General features: G+C 39.1%; 1 protein-coding gene across 5 annotated transcripts; it reads left to right on the plus strand.

The window, feature by feature from the left end:
* The first annotated feature begins 5,841 nt into the window (after positions 1–5,841).
* LOC117424566 (monocarboxylate transporter 4-like) lies at positions 5,842–21,143 on the plus strand. 5 transcript variants are annotated; one of them, XM_034041012.3, is made up of 6 exons: positions 5,842–6,009; positions 6,102–6,182; positions 14,356–14,592; positions 15,358–15,501; positions 15,773–16,555; positions 16,861–21,143. In XM_034041012.3, exons 3-6 carry the CDS (start codon positions 14,370–14,372, stop codon positions 17,157–17,159), a joined length of 1,449 nt encoding a protein of 482 aa, XP_033896903.2. In that variant the 5' UTR covers positions 5,842–6,009; positions 6,102–6,182; positions 14,356–14,369; the 3' UTR covers positions 17,160–21,143. The 5 variants fall into 5 exon arrangements, with proteins under 5 accessions (XP_033896903.2, XP_033896902.2, XP_058848414.1 ...); XM_034041011.3 differs by lacking the exon at positions 6,102–6,182; XM_058992431.1 differs by lacking the exon at positions 5,842–6,009 and having other exon boundaries at positions 6,031–6,182.
* The last annotated feature ends 1,561 nt before the right edge of the window (positions 21,144–22,704 follow it).

Below are 22,704 nucleotides of genomic sequence, written 5' to 3' on the forward strand. Positions count from 1 at the left end.
TTTTAAATTATTATTTTTTAGAATACTTTTGGATTGGATAACTGTGTATCAGTCAAAGGGTTAACCAGAGGATTGATTCTCACCAACAGGAGGAGAGGAGAGCTTCAAATAAACAAAAATAAGCCTTGTAGATTTCCTTACAGGCCTACTTGTGTTTCAGAGTGTTTTTATTCTGTTGCTGGCAAATGCTAATCTATTTTTTTCCTTTATTATGTATTAATGCTGTGCACATTATCTATGTGAATTGTCTTTCAGAAGTATTTGCCCAGTGTTTACTATTAACAAGTAATGCATAGTTTAGTATTCTGTATTCTCTTAGAAATCCATTGGATTCTTATGCAAGAAGCATCTATTTGAAGAAATATGTTTTGATATATTGTCTTACAGCATCCAAGTTAATGTTAATGTAATTTGTTATAATAATGAATAATTAAAGAATCCCTTTGTTAATTTGAATCCAGTTTGAATATAAAATCTAAGTAATCTTGATGCCCTTTTGAATTAACTTCACTTGAACTATAACTACTCATATGTATATATATATATATATATATATATATATATATATATATATATATATATATATATATATATATATATATACAGACGTGCTCATTGTGCCCTGCACAGATTCAAGGCACCCTGTGCCAGGCGCAGCAAAGCAGCCCCAAAACATAACCGAGCCTCCTCCATGTTTCACTGTAGGTATGGTGTTCTTTTCTTTGAAAGCTTCATTTTTTTGTCTGTGAACATAGAGCTGATGTGACTTGCCAAAAAGCTCCAGTTTTGACTCATCTGTCCAAAGGACATTCTCCCAGAAGGATTGTGGCTTGTCAATATGCATTTTAGCAAATTTCAGTCTGGCTTTTTTATGTTTTTCTTTCAAAAGTGGAGTCCTCCTGGGTCTTCTTCCATGGAGCCCACTTTCGCTCAAAAAGCGACGGATGGTGCGATCAGAAACTGACGTACCTTCACCTTGGAGTTCAACTTGTATCTCTTTGGCAGTTATCCTTGGTTCTTTTTCTACCATTCGCACTATCCTTCTGTTCAATCTGGGGTCAATTTTCCTCTTGCGGCCGCGCCCAGGGAGGTTGGCTACAGTTCCATGGACCTTAAACTTCTTAATAATATTTGCAACTGTTGTCACAGGAATATCAAGCTGCTTGGAGATGGTCTTGTAGCCTTTACCTTTACCATGCTTGTCTATTATTTTCTTTCTGATCTCCTCAGACAACTCTTTCCTTTGCTTTCTCTGGTCCATGTTCAGTGTGGTGCACACAGTGATACCAAACAGCACAGTGACTACTTTTCTCCATTTAAATAGGCTGAATGACTGATTACAAGATTGGAGACATGTGTGATACTAATTAAAGAAACTAATTAGTTTGAAATATCACTATAATCCAATTATTTATTATCTTTTCTAAGGGGTACCAACAAATGTGTCCAGGCCATTTTAGAATATCTTTGTAGAATAAGCAATAATTCATCTCTTTTCACAGCTTCTTTGCTTTATTCTATGACATACCAAAGGCATGCAAGTATACATGATAAAATAGCTTTTAATTTCATCATTTTTCAGGAGGAATGAAGCATTATTTCAATGAGCTGTAAGGGTACCAACAAATTTGAGCACGTCTGTATGTGTATATATATATATGTGTGTGTGTATATATATATATATATATATATATATATATATATATATATATATATATATGTGTGTATATATATATATATATATATATATATATATATATATATATATATATATATATATATATATATATATATATATATATATGCACTTAGTTAAGCAAACACATTGCATTGCTAAAACCGTCATCAGTGCTATAACAATTCTGTTGTTGAACTGGAATTGATTATTATATGTGTATTGAGAGGGCATGTAATGCCATGACTCTCCTGTTATGTATTTACACCCTTTGAACCCATCAGGGAATGCATTATTCTATTTCCTCATGATGCAAATTATTATAAAATGAATGTAATCTGATACACATGGAGCTGCAACTGTTTTTCATCCTTACCTGGGTGATGAAACACTGCAGCAATTGTCTATTGTCTATTGAGGTGGCACAAACTGGTAATATCTGGTAGTTAAAATCTGGAGCACAGCTAAAAAGAAAAGCAGTTGAGTGCACAAAAAGATGTTCTGTTAGTCTTGTAAATTATATACAAACAGTACATGTCACTTCAACTTAAAGCCAGTTTTAGAAAACTGAAACTATTTCTTTCATCTGCTGGCCTTTGGATTCAAAGGTAAATGTGTGTGTGTGTGTGTGCGTGCGTGTGTGCGTGCGTGTGTGTGTTTATATATTCAAACACATGTTTGGTATAACTGAATACCGGCCTCATTGAAATAACAGCTAGCTTGCCTGATGAAGCATGCAAATAAATGTTGTTTGCTATGGAGCTATTTGGATAAGTGAAGTGGGTAAAGAATTAAAAGGTTGTTGTCCACGACTCTCTAACACTCTACACATCAACAACACCTTCTGTTTGCTCACAGGAAGTCTAGGTTTATGGGATGGATTCTTTCTCAGAATATGTTTTCCAGTCAGTACATTTGGCAATAATCTGGCTACCCGAATACCAGTTGAAAAACAACCTATTGCTACAAGTAAGAGAATGCATGATGGCCTTTTATGAGACCGTCTAAATAGATAATCAGTAGAAGAATGGAGTAAACTAACACCAATGGATTAATAGAGGTCTGGCCAAAGTTGGCTCTTCCACTCCTGATCTTCTTTCCAACCAAGTTTGAAATTAAACCTCCATTCAAACCCTAAAGTAGTTCATTATCTAAGGTTACCTGTTAAACCAGGGGTGGAATAGCCCTCCAGGACCAGGATTGGATGTGTGCTAATAAATTATGAGGCACAGCTGTTTTCAACCATAGTGGACATCCTGTGCGTCATTCTCTCTTCCTTCCCCGACTACCTCCCCCATCATTTGGGACACTCAGCATTGTTACAATGGAACTGCAGTTAATAGATGTTCTACTAATTCACACCCTTGTGTTCTGTGAGTCTTCTTCCTCTGGTTCTGTGCTTTAGATACTGCTCTGTACACAATCTACTGATAACTCAGCCGTTTCACCTCCCCTGCCTGCTGTCCTCCCTGGCTGCCTCAGCCATGCACAGGGCAGCAGTCATGCAGCAACAGACCTTCCAGCCATGCAAACACTGTAAACTAGAGCATCGAAGATCCAGTGAGTGTGTGAGCTGCCAGGAGGGAACTAAGCAATTTTACAGGGTATGTGTTTACAATATATTCATTCATTTAGCAAACAAAGCCGAGTATACTATTGTATTCAGATTAATCCCTTTGCGTTATACATTTTTGTATAGAATTTTCTACAAATCCTTTACTATGCATACACTGCAAGTGTATATGTAACTAGAAAGAGTGGCCGTATTTCTGCAATAGCAATAGTGATGTTAATGTGAGGTTGCCAGTGACTACAAAATTATTTATTCATGACATAGATAGATCTGCACTGGGTGGTGTGGGGGTGGGGAGGTTTAGTTCCAGTTGCCCCTTGACCTCATAATGGACACTTCCCCCACAAACAGTTGCCCCTGCCAACAGTTCATCAAACACATGCCTAAGGCGACATGATGGTTGTAAGTGGGGTCATAGTTAAGGTGGCAGTGGAGAGAAGATGCTAAGCTACATAAACCTGCTGCAACTCTAATTTAAGTCCATCTATGACACCCATATAGAACATCTATCTGTCTTTATGTACGACGCAATTATATTTTTTACATGTAGTAGAGGTGGCTGTAGAGACATACTGTACGTCACCCTTTAGCTTACCCAATTCTAATTGGTCATGGTAGTCTATGTGGGGGTGATCTATATTTGAATGGTCTTGTATACATTAGTTGAGTGCAGTTAGGGTTTTATTTCATTTAGTAAAGTCATTTTGATGAGTCTGCCATAGTAATCCTTCAAGCATAAAGCTGCATGATTAACCTAATTTGCCAATGTGAATGCTTTGTGAAACAATAGGGACAGTTTGTGTGCTCTCAGTAATTGAGGTCTGGAGGTCCAGCTGTCCAGATCAATATTACAGTGAGGCCCATTAAGAAATTGCAATTAAATCTGCCACTTCTGTAGCTATTATATAACTAATTTAAAATGCAAGATCTAACACAAGCCTTTGACGTCTGGGGGCAAGGGTTAAAGTATGGCTTTGGTGGACATTATTAATATTAGCTTGCATTATAGATATAAATGACAATTGCATTGAAAACAAGTATACTGTTTCAACCATTTTGAAAATCCACAAAAACAATTCCCTGCACCAGTGTAAATGAAGGTTCACAGAATTTAAAGACTTAAAAAGGGCATTAACGGATTTAACAGCTGTGATCCATTGCACCAACCTGTATTATTTCTATGCCCAAACATAAAACACAGGAAGACTTTGTTTCCGATTACTGAAGAATCTGCAGCTGAGCTTGGATGGTGTGCTTAATTGGCCCGTTGTGGCTCCAAAATCCTGATGGCTGTGGCAGTTTTTGTCCTCAAAAGACACAAAATGGGTTTGTTATTCAGTCTGTGTCCACGTCCTTTATCGGACCACTGCCAGTCCAGTGGGGGGGAGGGTGCATTGTTCTGCCATCCCTTTTCAGCACCTTGCAGATGGATAGCTCCTGGGTGGATTGCTTTTCATTGCAGATATAGAGTTATCAATAAGGACAGGGCATTAAGGAAGTGAGCTTGAAAGAACCACCAGGATGTGAACGATTAGACCCTGGTGCGGTTCCAGGCAATCTGAGTTCAGAAAGGACAGGCATAGACAAGTGGTGAATCCATGATCACTAAATTATATGGTAAAGTGGTCATTGATAAGATGCTGACTGATGACATCTTCAAAGTACAGGATTGTTCCATGGCAGGTCCATCCCTATTTCTTAAGGTCATTCCATGAAATATATATATATATATAACAAATTGTTTACTCTGGTTTGGTACATAGACGTTCCCAGTTTCACACAAAAAGTAATGACAGTGCTGGGATTTGAATTGTTGGCTCTCAGTCCTTGACCCTAACCCATTTTAAATGCCCTGAATTAATCTTAATATCAGATGGATGTTATGTTAACTGGTCTACAGCACTGTTTTATTGCTAGTGCTTGTGTAAGGTAATGACCACATGGGAATGGGTTTGAAACTAGAATAGGTCACGCTTTTAGACCTCCGCTCTGTCTCACAGTTAAAATGGCATGGTTTTATAATATCACTGAGATAGCATGACTTGTTTTTAAGCAAAGATTAAGAGGGCGTGACCATAAAATGGACTGAATCACATGGTTTCAAAACCTTTTAAAAAATGCGTGATGTATTTTTTCCTCCTCTAAGAAAACGTCACACCAAAAACATGAAATCCTATTATGGAACGAAAACATGTGTGCATAAATTACAGTTTATACCGCAAACCTTTTTTTTTTTGTACTGACGCTATTTGTATTACGATACCCCCAATGTTTGTGTCTATACAGATATTATGGTACAATATACAATCCATATTTTAAAATGTTATTTAGTCAGTGCCTACTTGAATTCAAGACACAAAATATAAGGGGAAGATGAACCATTGATTGATAAGTTATGGACATTAAATAAGAGAAATGCACAGTAATCGTCATCATATGTTTTCATATATGTACAATAACATTAACTGACACCAAAAAACAGGATAAAAAATAAAATAAACTGCCTAATGAACTGGACCTTCCCCTTGCTGAATAATCGCAGTGTCAGTGACAATGCATCTGATGCAAACGGCTCGTAAGCACTCGTGCCATCCAGTCACAGAAGCTGGATCCAGGACGAAACAGTGCCTCGGCAGCACTGTGCATTCGGAGCCAAAGCAAACAGCATCATTCCGCCCAGTAGCATTGGGACTCGCCGATGTGAAACTGCGCACTGTGCTGCAAAAAGGAAAGAATAAAATACAGTTTGGTGAAGTCACAGGTGAGTCATCTGAAAGGGTTTGCCACTAGGACCGGGTTTGTCTCCGGACGGGGAGGCGGTTTCTCTTCTCAGAATGACGTTTCTTATTTCAGACGTGCAGATGTAAACGTGATAATATAAATCGGGCTAGAGAAGGATTCGGAAAAGAGTAGCACGAATCGAGCATCACCAAGGTAAGAGACTGTTTTTACAATTGTTCATACCAGTTAAGATAATTTAAACCAGGTTTCTGACAAAAGAAAGAAATTATGCTAATAGGATTACTATTATATTTATATCTTATTAATTATAGTTATATAATTATTTGAGAACCTTACATAATCATTATGGAACCGATATAAATAGTATAAATAAACGGGCTAGTTGGAAAATATACAAATATTTATATATGTAGTTGGTGATTAATTGCCTTCATGTCAATCCATTACATAAACATCGATAGCCTTCAGATTTACTTAAACAAGTATGAGCATTGTTTACAGTTATTAACAATAACACAAAAATAACGTATAACTTTTGATTGTTCAGTTTGTTTTACTAATGGCCTGGATCTAGAGCCCTACTAGTAGCCTATAGCTCGCATGTGTATTGCATTTCATTTTAAATGTGAAGATGTAACAGGTTATAACGACGTGGGGGGATTTTCATGTGGCGAAGACAAGTGGCGTGATTAAGTCCATACGTATACCTCATGGCTGTGTGGACTTTCTTTTCGCCTCTGATTTCTATTTATTATAATGACACGAGAATGAATTTTGGAAAGAGATTGTATATTTTACCATGTTTTGTTCTTGAATGTGGAGCTTGATTGTGATTGAAAAAACAAACAGAAAAAAAAACGTTTCATGGGTTATTAAAGAGAAATGAAAATAGGAGAATTAACGCAGGAAAGTGATTGCTTACAATCGCGTGCTTAATATAGATTGTGTGTTGTTCAGGCCGAGACACATTTGAATATCTGTGTGGATTTAGTTGGTAACAGGTCGTGGAATACCATAAAGAAAAGGATAACCTTTCTTTCATCCTCCTTGGTCCTTGCAAATAAGTGCCATCATTTTGCAATAACATATTTTGTAATAAACTTTATTTATATAGTATATACAGGCTTCGTTTTGTATGTACGTCATTCATACGTTCTTTTTATAGGAAGAGTTGTTACTGACTAGTCTGTTTCTTTTGAACATTTAAACAGGATGTTATGACGTGTTATCATTTTATTTCTGATTATATACTTTTATCTAAACGGCCTTGGCATTCGACGCGGATCATTACAAAAAAAACAAACAAAAAAAAAATCCAGGAAACGATACATCCCGAGCGCAAAGAGTGCAAATAAGAAAACTGGGAAAATCGCATTCTGAAACGTAATGGTAACCAATCTCAATTCTGTAATATTAAAGTTCGTTGTTGTGCGAAACGTGATGCTTTCAAATCAACCTTCCGGCAGGCCATACCCAAATAGAGCAAAAAAGCTGCAGGGTATAACTATAATTGAGAGAATGCGCTGTTGCTGAATAAAGAGGGAGCAGTCATATACCTCAATATGCTTTATGTAAATAAAACATGAATTATTTGGTCCCTGCTCGATTTAGGCAGCCAGTGTCACGTCCCTCACGTCTCAATGCAGGTACATGTTGTTGTATTTGGAAACCGGTAAATACATTATTGTTTCAACTGCAGTCTGGGATTGTTATAGCCTGTCGTGGCAAATAAAATATACCGTTTAATTACACCTACAGCCGATTCAATTGAGGTATTTGGCAGACCAGAAACGACATGTTGTCTAGGAACACTTTTGCCAGACTACAGGAAAAAATGTGTTATTAACATTTGCTTGTAGTATGGTCGAGCCTGATAGTGCCTTTGGCAGGATATGTTGTATTTTAAGAATGTATGATGATGATATTGTACCTTCTTATCATCGATGACTGCATTCATTATTTCAAAACGGGTTTACCCGAGTCTGTCTGGCTTGCTGAGTAAGGAGAAGGAATCGCTCATTAAATGTAATAAATACGCTGTATCATACAGTTTCTGTTTTGTAAATATTACTTTAGCCTTTGGAGTATACATTACAAAGCTCATCCTGCGTTAATTCATTCAACATTTTAAGCATATGAAGTGGAAGTGGTCACAAAAGGATGCTCTAAGAACTACACTACCCAGAATACATTGCCAAATGAAGACCTGCGTTACGTGCAAAACTGGGCATATGGGCGTTTCTCAGTTGGGGATTTTCACAGTTACGTGCTCGCTTAATATCAGGTGACGCCTGTGGCTTTTCTGCTCAATCCTGTAGTCGGTGGCGGATTAACGCTCAAACTATTTACGGGGATCCCAGTAAAACTCTCTGTAACCGGTGGATCAAAATATAGCAGTAAATAAATATAGCAAGAATATATCAATAAATAAATATTCTTTAATATAATATAATAATAGGTGAATACAATATTAATGTCTTTGTATGTATATCAACATTTTGTCGCTGAAAGATCTCTCCGCTGTCAAAATCAAATAGTGTTTTCCACAAACTACACACGCGAGTGTGGTGCGTTGTTAAATTCACCGCAGCATGCACCGATGTAAAGCAGATTCACCAAACCGTTGTTAAATTCACCAAACCGTTGTTAAATTCACCGGTGCGTCACCGCTGAAGCTGCGGATTCACCGGGGTTGAGAGTCAGTGAACTGCAGCAAAACCAAAATGGTCCCTACCACTGTGGAAGTTTGTTTTGTACGGAGATACTATTATCAATGTAACTGTAGATCCAGAGACGCCAAATCTTTTGAAAATATATATGGATTTGTGTATTTTTAATAAATATATAATAGCGCTAATAAACATTGATAAACAATATCACATTTGCCAATTTATCCACAGTAGCCGACCCACTAGTGACGTACAATAATTCGATATGAGAGAGAGAACAGATTATTTTATCGTATATTTTAATGTAAAACTGAAATGTAGATAACTGTAGTTCATTTTTCAATTAACTACACGTTTGTTTAATTTTTTAATCCGGGGTCGAGGGTCCCAATGTTCTTTTGTGCCCCAGAGCCCCAAGAAGTATTAGTCCGCCTCTGCCTGCGATACCGTTGTATCTCTTCTCCGTGTAGTATTAGAACGTATATATATATATATATATATATATATATATATATATATATATATATATATATATATATATATATATATACACAGCACTAGAGGCCTCTATTTTGCATCAAATGGTTATGAATAACAGATTTTATTGGAAAATCAAAATGTCTGATTATCAGCCAATTAAATGTGAGGTCAAGAAGACTTGGATTAGATACATTAAGTCGGTTGCACAAGCCCCCCACCCCACTGGTTTATTGTATTTCCCTTTAACTCCCTAATTTAGTCCCACTTCAGCATTCATTGGTGTGGATGTGTGTGCAGAGTTGAACTGAACTGGTTTTGTATCATGGCATTCTTTGCTGCATGGTAAGAGCAGGGTTTGCCATGATAGATCATGTGATGTCTTAGAACATCATTCCACTGACTTATTTTAAATTAATGTTTGGTTCAAGCACCCTTCAGTGCTGTTTGTTTCTATATAGGCCTACAACTTGCATACCAGGGTCTGTCGATTACTCCCCCTACCCAATTTTAATTGCATTTCCAATTCCTTTTTAAAATCAGTACCAATTCCTATTCCCTTTCACTCAATTCCAATTGAATGGGGATAGAAAGAAAGGAATTGACCCCTTTGTGTGTGAAGTCTGTTCTGGTAGCGGTGTCCAGGATGTAAAGGCAGGATTCATAAAAGGTTCACAGCAGTGCTAGTCTGAAGGTGGCGATATTTATCTTGGAATCCTTGGACGGGCCTGGCCGCCATTCCATTGTGCTTTTGGCAGACCTTTCAAACAGCATATCGTGTATCTGATGCAAGAGCTTTCCAAGACCCATAAAACAGAATTTGTTGGAGAAGCAATGCAACGTGATAGGCACACATTGTCTTGTATGCATTAGCCTATGACTGTTGTATATCCCCAACCCAATATTCTACCATGCCACCATATGTTTTCCAAACCATTCATCCAGTTGTGAGGAATCAGTAGTGACAATTGCGGTGATGTAAACCTACCTTTGAAACACTTTAGTTGATTTGGTTACGTACACCATGATGTTTATTTTGGGAACAGTTGTGCTTTTTGTGTGTCTAAAGTATAGTCTAAACAATTGAAGTATACCTTAATCTGTTTATAATTTGTTCCAGATGAGTTCACTTAATCTGAAATGAGAAAACTAGTTTTATTACCTAATGTAAATTCACCAATTCAGATATTCTTAAGGGCTGTGTGGTAAAGCCCCCCTTTTTGTAGGGTGTGGCCAGGGGTAATTGATAATCAATAAATCAATCACCACCTGGCCACATTCCACACTTTCTCAATTAAGTAATTAAATTAACCAATTAACCAATTCAACATGTAATACTGCGTGGCTGTGCAAAAGTGGCTACATTTTCTATGTGTGCAGAGCCTCTGCCCTCTGGAACAAATGCATACTGTATCGCTGAACCAACAGGAGTCAATAGATACAATAGGTCAATGTGAAAATCTATGAGCACAATGATGCAACTTCTGAATCTTTGTGTGTAATTCTGAAGACTGTATGGGCCCCTATGACGTTTAATCCTGGATGTCATTGCAAGTACAGGCAGTGAGTCAGACTGCCATTGCTAATGTGGGTGCCATTTTGTTCTCAGAGATTCCTGCAGCAGGTCAGAACAAACTCAGACTGCCATTGCCGTAGTAGAGCTGCACATGAATCCTGAATGTCTGTAATCCTCCAACAACTGTCTGTATCTGGTTTTGAAAACCCCAGAGTTGAATATTTGCATTAGGTAGGTTGGTACAGTTCCTGTGTATGTGGGTGTGAACTTGGCTGCTTTTGAAGAGAAAACTGAGTTGAGAAAAAAATGCTGGGCATTGCAGTCTCACTAATGAACCTAGCATGACCTCCATAATTTTTGTCTTTTGTGTAATTCAGTACTGTCCCTATGTAAAGTATAGTATAGTATAAAGTAATACAGGGTGTATTGGACAATAATGGTAGTAATGTATAGTAAAGAAACTATGACAATCCTTTGACTTTGTCTTTCTCAGGGTCTTTATTTGGGGGGGGGGGGGGGGGGGGGTGGCGAATAGTACATCACCAACTGGAAGGCACGTGCATTGGGACACTGGCAGGTTTTTGTAGGTGGCAGCCATCTTGACTCTAGCCCATTCACTACTCAAAGCCAAGATGGCTCCTGTTGCCAAACAACCAAATTACAAACAGGAGAGAATGATTAACTGCCTGAGCTGGGCTATAAAACCCCAGCCAACACATTGTTTGGGAGTAAAAGCCAACAGTGAGGAGTGAGTTGGAGAAGGTAAGCAAACTGTGTTCGTGCGTGTTATTGTTAGTCAGTTAGTCAGTTACTATCAACAACATTTGAGAAAATGGCCCCACAAAGATAGTAACTCCTGAAAAAACGATGTTGTGCTCACTTTGTAAAACACCTTTTTAAGAACTAAATATGCCTTCAAAACCATCCATTTTTTGATTGGAGACTGCCATGGCATAGAGAAGAGAATGCTGAGGGATTCTAAATGTCATAGGAAGGGTACACGTTCCAGGCTTGGGGTTCCCTAATCTCTGGTCCTTGGTGACTTTGAAGCAAACAATCCTAGGAGTGAGTAGTGCACTAGTAGTGTTTGCAGGAGACAGGAAAATGTAATCTGAAATCCTTGTTGTTTGTTTCAATTAATCATCCTGGGTGGTTTCATAATCTCAGCCATGGCAGTGGATTATCACTGGATGGTCTAATCTGATATACCTTCACATACAATATAAACATCATCCATCTAAATGATTTAGACGGTTAAAATGAGCAAATGGTGTGTCATTCAAAATGTTGCTGCCTTTCTTGCTACAGGGAATGATTAGTCTTGGAGACAATAAGAGTATCATCATAAAGCTCTCAAGGATAATAAAGCCATTCCAAGCGAGGCCCTTGTGAGGGGAATCTGTGCTGTGTAATCTGTGTTGTTACAGCCACCAAGACACACTTTGGTGACCCTAGTTTAGTTATGATGGGTGCTTGACTAGATGCGTATAGCAGAATTCTGCAACTCAAAGTGGTAGTTTTGGTTTGCTTGCCAAAATAGGGATCTGATTACAATTAAATGAATAGCTAGATTTGGGTGCATGTCATATATCTGTATTGGATAACTTCTGTTATCTCCTTGTTTAATTAATATATATATATATATATATATATATATATATATATATATATATATATATATATATATATATATATATATATATATATATATATATACAGATGAGCTTCCTGGTCTGGTATACTGTTTGCTGGGGACAGGTCAGAACTGCTCTAACTCCACACTAACTGTACATATCCAGTGGTGCCACAGGTGAGTGTGATCTAGGATACTAGCCAGTATAGGTTTGTATTTATATAATTTTTTTTAGCAGTCGGTAAAGTATGAATGTGTGCATATCAGCAAAGTTTATAATCAGTTGTTTCATTGCAAAATTATTTCAGTTAAGAAGGCACAAGGTTTATGGTAAAGATTTTTAGATCAAGATGCACCTTCTGTGTCAAGTTCAATAAACTTGGACTGCTTTGCTGTTGTGTGAGTGTGTCTGCATTACTGTGCGTCTCTGGGTTGGGTTAAAGAGGACCCTGCTTGTTTTCTGTGCTTCAGTCTAAAGCTCAGTTTTGCGTTTGGCATTTGTAAGTGTTAAGAAATGGTGACCTTCTGGCCAGCACAAATTTAAAACCAACTCCCTAGGAAACTGAAGTGATACTGTGTGTCATATCAGTTTGCAGTGCCAGGAGTAGAGAAATGTCAGGGTCTTTTTTTAGGGTTTGTGAACCAGGGCAGGATAGATTGCTTAGGGGACGACAGCTGAGACAGGGTCTCAGAAAGACCTACTAACATGGAATCTGTGTGTTAATTTGGTACAGGATAACTGGCCTATCCATTTTGTTATTTTTTTTTCCCTAGAGGTGACGCAAAGTCATTAATTCACCACCATGTACAGTATGATGGGCGCTACAAACCTGGGGGAGGGGGGGGGGGGGGTACCCAGAGCTTTATGACAAAGGTCACTGTAGTCAGAAAGATGTATTTGTATTTTTTTATATATATAAAAATTCCAGAGGAACTAGATATGCCTGTTGTGTGATTAATTGCCATGTATTGAAATATTGTTTCCACTCTGTTGCGTCGGTTGTGTATGGTCATTTAGCTGTGAAAGTATCTTGTTGCCTGATGAAAAATTGCATTGTGTCTGGTGTGTCGCAGCCTTTAATGGTGAAAAATTATTATGGTAAGGAAACTGGACTTTAGCAGAGGACATTAGAGGGCATCTGTCTTAAAGCATTTGTGGATCTTGAAGTGGAAATGTAGAAAAGGGTAGTCAACTGACGGCTTGTTGCTGACAGTTTCAAGTGTCTGAACATCCGATAAGGTTATCTGGGAATGCTCCATGGGGACTGCAGTGTTGAGTTGTGATGCTACACCCTTCAAAGCTTCCTGGGTGTGGGTGGGGGGTGGGGGTGGGGGGGGGGCTATGCTGTTCTCCATACTGTATAATCCTGCAGTGTTGAGGTAAAGATGTTTTTGATGACATGGTTGTTGAACGGGATGCTGCATCCATTTTATTTCATTGGAGGCGTTTCATTCAAGTGAGGCTGAAACCGAGCCACTAGAGGCTGCACAATTGATTTATTATTATTATTACCAACCAACTCATTTGAGTCACACTGGAAACAAGATTGCAATTCTGCTAAAAGATAATAAAACTGAGAGATTCATGTGTTTGGCATCTACTCGCCCTGCCAAGGAATAAAATAGGAAATGCGAGTAAGAACCTGAAACTCACATTCAACTCTGATGCAGGAAAAGCCGGTTGCTTGGAGACTTTGATTACAGAAAGCTTGGACCTTGATCTTAGATCTGCCTGCCAAACTGGTGTGCATTGCTACTCCAGCCAGCGACGGCCATTAGACAAATAACCTCTGAGGGATCTTTTGATATAGTAAGGGCAAGGGGGCCATTTTGTGTTCAAACTAGCGGCTTTGCTTTATATATTCTCTGGAATGGCTCCGCAACAGTGGCTTTCCATGTAAACATTTAAAGTGATATGCCATCAGTTTGCCTGGATTGTCTTGTATAACACAACGGCACAAAAAAAATATTCTGATGGTTACTTTAAATATCAATCGCTCTAGCCAAGAGTGGATATCTAATTGGTTTTAGTTGTACCACACTTTGACCATGCCCCTTTCTGCCCCCCAGGTAACAGTTGAATCATGGGAGCTGCTGCTGTGGATGACGGCCCCACTGGAGTGAAGGCCCCGGATGGGGGGTGGAGCTGGGTGGTCCTCTGTGGCTCATTTGTCATCACAGGATTCTCCTACGCCTTCCCCAAGGCGGTCAGTGTGTTCTTCAAGGAGCTCATTCGAGAGTTCGGAGTAGGATACAGTGACACCGCATGGATATCCTCCATTCTGCTGGCCATGCTGTACGGGACAGGTAAGTAAAATAGCAACATGATCACTGTCTGTGTTGTAGCTGTCCTAGTTAAGTGAAGTTGTTGAAGCTGACAGTTGTTGAAGCTGACACCCTGGGATCCTTCAAGAAGCTGCTTGATGAGACTCTGGGATCAATAAACTACTAACAACCAAACGAGCAAGATGGGCTGAATAGCCTCCTCTCGTTTGTAAACTTTGTAATATTGTAATATATATACAGTACACCCACGCTATAATGCCCTTCATTATAATGAACCTTCGGCTATAACGGTATAACAAACCTGTCCCTGGACCTCAAATAAAAAAGATCATAAGTGGAGAGATTGGCTCTCGGAGTGTAAGTGCTTCAATGGGCAGGGGCTCATTTGCATGTTAGCTTCAGATTTATAAATATTTATTTTGTGAAAACCCATATTTATTCAGATTTAATTGCTGAACTATAATGTTTTTCTGATTTATGCTAGGTAAACGCTGAATCGCCAAGTCTGGGGGGAAAAAAATGTAGACTGATCTTTTAAATGTTGAATTTGTGATTTCTCGTTTTTAACATTTATAAATTATATCTGAAAGTACAAAAAACGTTTGTTAACACATACAACATGTAATATAAAAAACATTTGCGCACCACTGCTCTAGTTGACCATAAGTTCCCTGGCAATTCAGACCATCTAATTATTGTTTTTTGTGTTTGAGTGTTTAACTTCTGGGTGCCATCTTCCTGCAATTGAGAAAGTAGCCCCTTACCACCTTCTCTGTCTCTCTCCAGGCCCCCTGTGCAGTGTCCTAGTGAACCGTTTTGGGTGTCGTCCAGTTATGATGGTGGGGGGGCTTTTCGCCTCTTTGGGGATGATTTTGGCTTCCTTTGCCACCAGCATCATTCAGATCTACCTCACCACTGGTGTCATAACCGGTAAGCCATGCTACACTTTAAATACCATCACAAACCTGCCTGTGGTCATGATCAGCCATATGATTAGTCAAGGAATTACTCGGAATGTATTCCCTGCAGAACTTTTATTCAACTGTGAGAATGAACGTTTCAAGTGATATGTGCCTGCATAATGGGAAAACAATTGGTTTAATGTGAAAATAGTGTGTTTATATGGTAGTACATCTTCTTGCAAGCTCATTCAGTAGATGTAACCAAGCATTTTACCCTGAGTCTCTGTTTTTGGTTCCAGGTTTGGGTCTGGCACTTAACTTCCAGCCCTCGCTAATCATGTTGAACAGATACTTTGACCAGAAGAGACCCCTGGCTAACGGGCTGTCAGCAGCAGGAAGCCCTGTGTTTCTGTGCTGCCTGTCTCCACTGGGGCAGGTTCTCCAGTACAACTTTGGCTGGCGTGGGGGCTTCCTCATCCTGGGGGGGATGCTGCTCAATTGCTGTGCTTGCGGGGCTCTAATGAGGCCACTGGAGCCCCCCAAGAAGCCGGTAGACCAGGAGGAGCCATCCAGCAAGGTGGTCGAGAAGATGAAGCCTAAGAAAAAGCTGCTTGACTTCACGGTCTTCAAAGACCGGGGTTTTTTGATCTACACAATAGCAGCCTCCATCATGGTCCTGGGTCTCTTTGTGCCGCCGGTGTTTGTGGTCAGCTACGCCAAGGACTTGGGCTACCAGGACACCAAGGCTGCGTTCCTGCTTAGCATCTTGGGATTTATTGATATCTTTGCCCGGCCCACGTGCGGGATCATCGCCGGGCTCAAGTGGGTGCGCCCACGCTGTGTCTACCTCTTTGCCTTCGCCATGGTCTTCAATGGAATTACGGACCTGGTCGGCTCCATGTCTGTAGACTACACACACCTGGTGATCTTCTGCATCTTCTTTGGTATCTCCTACGGCATGGTCGGAGCGCTGCAATTTGAGGTCCTGATGGCCATCGTGGGCACAGAGAAATTCCCCAGCGCCATCGGCCTGGTTTTGCTCATGGAGGCCATGGCTGTCCTGGTTGGACCACCTTCTGCAGGTAAGACTTTGAAAAGGTGAAGGTGATTTAGCTTGAAAAGCAGGTGGAAAATTGCATGCAGACAGTCAGTGAAAAATGCCTGGTGAATGAGGTGGGGGCGGGGGGTGGCACAGATTCATCATGCATTTAACGTTGACAGCACTTTACTATGGTTAAAACATATTCAAGCAATGTAATGCAACTTCTAATTAAGCAGAAATTAATTTACCTTAAATACCCAAGATGATTATAAAAAAGGTTGTATGCAATATTAACCAGGTTAATTTGTTTTAAATTGGCATTTTCCTTTGTATTCCTTCCTCCAGGGAAGATCTTGGATGCTACACATCGCTACATGTTTGTGTTCATGGTGGCTGGCTGTGAGGTGACGCTGTCTGCCCTGGTTTTGGGCTTTGGGAACTTCTTCTGCATCAAAAAGAAACCTGAGGAGCCCATGAAGGAGGTGGCTGCAAGTCCAGCAGAGAGTGAGCAGCTCAAGAAGCCCGACGAGGAGGAGAAGCGACCGGAGAGCATCACGGTGGACTCCATCGAGGTGGAGCAGTTCCTGAAGGAAGATACTGAAAAGAACGGCGAGGTGAACACAAACCCGGAGACCTGCGTGTGAACACCAGAACTGAGAGAAGGTGCAAGCTTGGGGAGGGGGGAAAGACTCCAACAAAGTGGTACAAACAAGTGCAAATATTTGTAATTTTAGGTGTGCTATAGATTTACATTAGGGCTGTGCCATATCAAAACAAGCAAAAGTAAATCTTAAAAGAAGGTCAACTGAAAATACACTGGAACGGGGTTGTTTATGTTCTAAAAACGACAAATATTTAAGTGTTGATCAGGACTCCTCTCCATCAGTCACTCCAGCTATAGAGAATTTGAATCTTGTGATAAGTAAAATGCACAAGCTGCTTCTGACTTTCCACTGCAGCACCAGTAGAACCAAATCACTGCCATGCTGTACCACAACCATACCACTGGGGCATTTCTTTATAGCTTCATTGTACCACCAGATCTTTCCTTGAGAATTCGGTCTTACTGCTGCTCATGTTGGGAGCAGTGGCACACACAAGTGCAGATGTCTGTCCGGCATCTTGCCTCTCTAGAGTTGCTATAGCCGTCTACTTTGCTGCTGCCTGGAGGCCCAGATAAATGTTACACAAAGGGTCACCCAGAAAAAAGGTGGTTAAAAATTAAAATAGTGGATTGATTTTGTTTGAATCTCTATCTTTAGTGATGAGATGCTTCAACTATTCACTTATTGTGAGATTCTTTTCATAGAATTGTCAACTGGGTGTGTAAACTGGGTTTGGATAGCCTGCACTTTCCCAGCCATCCTTGTGCCAGTTCCAGTTACCCGTTTTGTCTAGAGACTGAGCTTGCTTTGTTCTACCGGTTTTTCTTGTGTGTCTTTTGTAACCAGTGTTTGACAAAGTATTTCAAATCTATCACCCTCTACGCTTTTGTTATAAAATCATTGGTCCAATTGCAAAATTGTTGATTTTTTTAAAAATATGAATTTCTCCATTGGCAGTTAAATTTGAATATGGTCATCTGTAAATTGTCACACGCATATTCATTAACCTGTGACAGTGTCTTTCTGAGAATCTGCAGTTCTTGGTGGAAGCAGTTCCCATGCTTTGTATATGCATCTCCATGGCACAGTCCTAATGGACCTAAAATGGAGATATTAATAATGTAACTAATGTATTGGTGGTTTCATTGTATAAGAAAGTATATATTTTTGTGTGTTAATGTAACAGAATTTGTTTCAATTCGCTTTTGAAAAACATTGACCGTTTTGGATTTGGTTACGCAGAAAATACCAAAGGAGAGATGAATTGCATTCAAGAAATGTACACTCGAATTTCGTGTGGCAAGCCACTCCCAGTTTCTGTTTCTGTTTCATGATTTTAAAACCCTGTTTCCCCAAGTGAAAGGTAATGTTTAACATCCAGGCTCGGTATTTACCAATCCAGTTTGTATTGATTGTTTCTATGTGCAGTATTAGAAATTAAAGCCTGAAATGGGAAATCAGTCTAGTTAAGGCTTGATGGATTCAGTTGTATGATTTTTAACTTTTTATTGCTTTTTTTTCTAGCTGCTATAAAATTGATAACTTACTTATCTAGGTGGTACGTTGTGTGGCACACTGTCCTGACTAATGCATTCTGTACCAAAATGTGGGTACAGGGCTGTAGCCAACCGTGAAAATCACGCTGCATTTGCCTCCCACCCACCCCTGAGCGGTGTCGCTGTAGTCTGAAATGATAGTAAAATGTTTTGAAGAGCAGAGGCTAGATATCAGCAGGACTTCGGAATTAATGCCTGCACACGAGGGATGAAATGCCTTTTATTTTGCAGCAAAGCAACATGTAGGAGAGCCTAAATAAACCAATGATTAGAATGATTTTAACCGAGGCCCGTGCCTCATAGCTGGCTACAGCCTTGCACAAACAAATTCCAATCTGATTTTGTTTCTGGAATATGGTATAACTTGGTAACTAATAAACTACCATGTTCATTTTCCTGCTTTTAAAGACAAGTGACAAGCGGGTATCGCACTTTTGCTCTAAACAGGGAGATGGTGTTTCTTTTGGAGAATGAAAACCACTTAATCTGAGCCCTCAGCTGTAGCACTGTGCATTCCATTTTTACAACCTTGTGCCCAATGGTGACATCTGTTGGAAGGGTTGAGGATGACCAATTAATGGCCCAAATCCTCTCCAATTAAATGTGGGCAGCTGGAATCCTGAACAGTGTTCTCTGCAGCACAGTGACTGGTGTTGATAAGCCTTCTCCTGTCCATGTTTGTCTGTTTTAAGCTCCTTGTGCTATACAGTGTGCATTCATCAAACCACCATGGTTGTCTGTAGAATACCTAAATGAACACCATGGGGCTTTTAGGTTTTATTTTATTTATTTAATTTTTTGTTTAGTGTGTATTTTTCTAGTTAAACAATTTACTATTTTAATGTAAGTTTCCTCAAAAGGACAATGTCTCCATTAAATGCTTTGATGTCTCGAGAATCAATTTTCAGCACAGTTGTATCTATATAGTAGAACTGGGTGTGAAGTTTTCCCCTGTCCAAATTTGCTGCGCTTTCTAGGCCTTCCCAACAGTTTCCTGCACATTTTGTCTGGCAGTTAGTTTCTGTTTTGATTTCAATTGTAAAGGCTGTTTAGTAGCTAGAACCAAAAGACTCTGTCTTGAAATGCAGAGGGAGGTATCTGCTTTAAAGATACGGCAGAGATTACTGAAGATGTGCCCCCCATACATCCAATTGTACACTGACATGGCATCAATAGACCTACAGTGCCCCATAGTACTTTTCTACGCATGCATTATTCGATTGGCTTTAATGTCTGATATTTATTTATTTATTTATTTATGTATGTATTTATTCATTTATTTTAATAACTTTTTTTTTCGTTTCGGGCTAAAGGCAGCTAGTCGGAATATGTTTTAGAAGAGTAAACTTGACGAATGCGAGTTTGGAATTTTTTTTGATTTTGTTTTTTTTGCACACCCTTTCCGTTGATCCTACTGTGCTGAAAAAAAAAAAAAAAAAGTTTCCCAGTCACTGTGCATTTTGCTTTGGCTTCCTGCTTGGGTTCTTTGGAAAGAATTGTTTTAATGGGGACTGCTCTTCTGAAAGATTCTAAATAGCACCACAAATAATAATTGGATCTGTCCTGAGGTCTGGTAATTTCTGCAGACTCCAAGGGAGGCATCCTAACATTTCTCTAGATCAGTATATGTGTGTGTGTGTGTGTGTGTGTGTATAATTTACACAGACACACACTTGTGTGTTCCTGTATTACTTGTATCAATACACGCTATAGAATATAGGCTGTACATTTTAAACGTTTGTTACCAGTTTCCAGGTCGGGGTCCTAAAATGATTAACAAGTGTGGTACGCCTTTTATTTTTTATTTTTTATAAAGATTTGAGCAAATTGAATGTACCATATATCTGTATGCATTTGTCAAGCAGCTGGAAATGGAGCATACCATGTTTCTCTGCACTTTGAATCCCGTGTGGTGCTTGGTAACAAAGGCACACCTACAATGGGGTACAATCTCCCCTGTAATGGTAATCAGATATGTGTTTAATGATTCTTAATGTGGGGTAAACCTTATGGGACCATTGCTACAAAAAAAGCAATAAAAGCAAGCTCAAATGCTAGCAAGTTCTATTTTGTGTGTGTGTGTGTGTTGGAAAAACAAACTTTGCACATGAACAAAATACATATAGATGTGTGGTATTTTTAGAATTTTTTTTATTTGTATAATTTTTAGAAACTGTGTTTTTACAAGAGCATTACAACCACCCCTTTGGCCAGTAAAGAGTTAATCATTTCAGGACCCCTTCCCTTTGTTTTGAAGGGATACTGTTGTGTGTTGTGAGATTTTAACTGGTGTGTTTTCTTTTTATTTTTCTATTTAATATAAATTCTCAAATGGCAGGGATAGCCTGCCTATACTGTTCTGTGAATGCACTTTCCCGTCATCACCCCTGTACAGAACTGTATTTTTTTATATGCTTTTAGAGTGACCTGTTGCAAATCTAGTGAAATAAATATTTATTCTGTTGAATTGTCTGTTATTCCTTTTAAAAAATACTTTAGCTCATTGCACAGCCCTTTTTAATGTAAGAGGACACATTGAAAACTGTGCTCTCCAGAGTCCTGGTCTGTGCCCTATCACTAAACCACACTGTCATTCCTGGTACATGTGTGAGTTTTCACCAGATGGAATACAAACTGTATAATAAACCAGTATTTCCCCCACTGGTGCTACAGTCATTAATTATGTTTTGTACTTTGTGTTTGCTCTTCCATTGAAGTGTTCCAAGCTCAATCCTCTCCAGGGTTTTTTCTGTTCTGAAGCGCTCTTTGCAGCACAGTGTTTTTTAAATTCTTTACACATTCAAGTTAAAAATCACAGCTTGCTTTAGAAGCCACCCCCTCCACTTCTATACTTCTCTTTTGATGTGGTCTCTTCCGCAGCAGTGACCTGTGTGCATGCCCTTGCTCGGGTGCCAGTTTCATTAAAGCGGTGTTGCCAGTGGCTCTGCAAATGGCATGGAAATCAATACTGAGCAACGCTCTTCTTTCTGTCACCGTGGAGATGCTGGATGGAAAGTTAATACAAGGCTGGCGATGGAGGACTTGTTCATTAAAATAACAATGAACTATATGACATAAAATAAATAGTCCATAAGACGATGTATGTGATTTAAAAAAAAAAGTTTCTGTAACAAATTAAATGCTGCCATTCCAACTGTAGTGGAAGTAGATTGCATTCTGATGAAACCTGTTGTGTTTACCTCAAATGGGTTGCAATCAATCAGATTTTCTATGTCTTGGCAAAATCTGCAGCATTTCCTTCGGGTTCATTCCATTGTATGTTTTGCTCCAAGTATGTACTCCTGCATGACTTCGAAACAGAGTACTAAAATCCTAAGACTTCTTGTAAGACTATTTTTTATAAGTGATTCTACATGTAACAGCACATACAAAATGCTGTGTGACGTGACCAGCTGTTGGGGTTGCAGCCTTCAAACTCCTTAATTAAAAATACAGTTGCAGGAATCATCTCCTCCTTGTTATGGATAAAGCGAATCTAATTAACCCCTATGTGTGGACGAAGCAGAAACTATACTTCTGTACTTAATGTTAAGCAGATAACAGTGGCTCTGCTGTATATCTAGATAGTCCTCCAACTGTACATAGCTTCTATAAAAACCATGTAAATATTGAAACGACTTCTCGTACTCAAACAAAGTTTGATGAACTACAGACTGTGTAGAGTAAGGTAGTGTTTGAGCCAGGCATTGCTAGGTGTCCCATTCACACCAAAAAATTAGCAAACAAGTCAATAATAGGCAAGTGATTTTCTCAGTGTAAATATTGGGTACCTGCTAACAATGGTAAAATTTCAAGTAACATTTCAGTGCTTAACCCATAAGGATTTATGTAACAAATGATCTTTTTCCTGTGGCATGATCTTCAGTATGTTCAATGACATTTTATTTAGAATTTTATGTCTGGAGTATATTTAGATGTGTGGCAGTGTGGTTCACAGGGTACAGGTTTAGGAGTGATGCGGTGCGCGAGGAAGAGACAGACAGTGACAATCCAATCAGAAAAGAGAT

Source organism: Acipenser ruthenus, chromosome 19 (genome assembly GCF_902713425.1).
Source record: "Acipenser ruthenus chromosome 19, fAciRut3.2 maternal haplotype, whole genome shotgun sequence".
In the NCBI taxonomy this organism is placed as follows: domain Eukaryota; kingdom Metazoa; phylum Chordata; class Actinopteri; order Acipenseriformes; family Acipenseridae; genus Acipenser; species Acipenser ruthenus.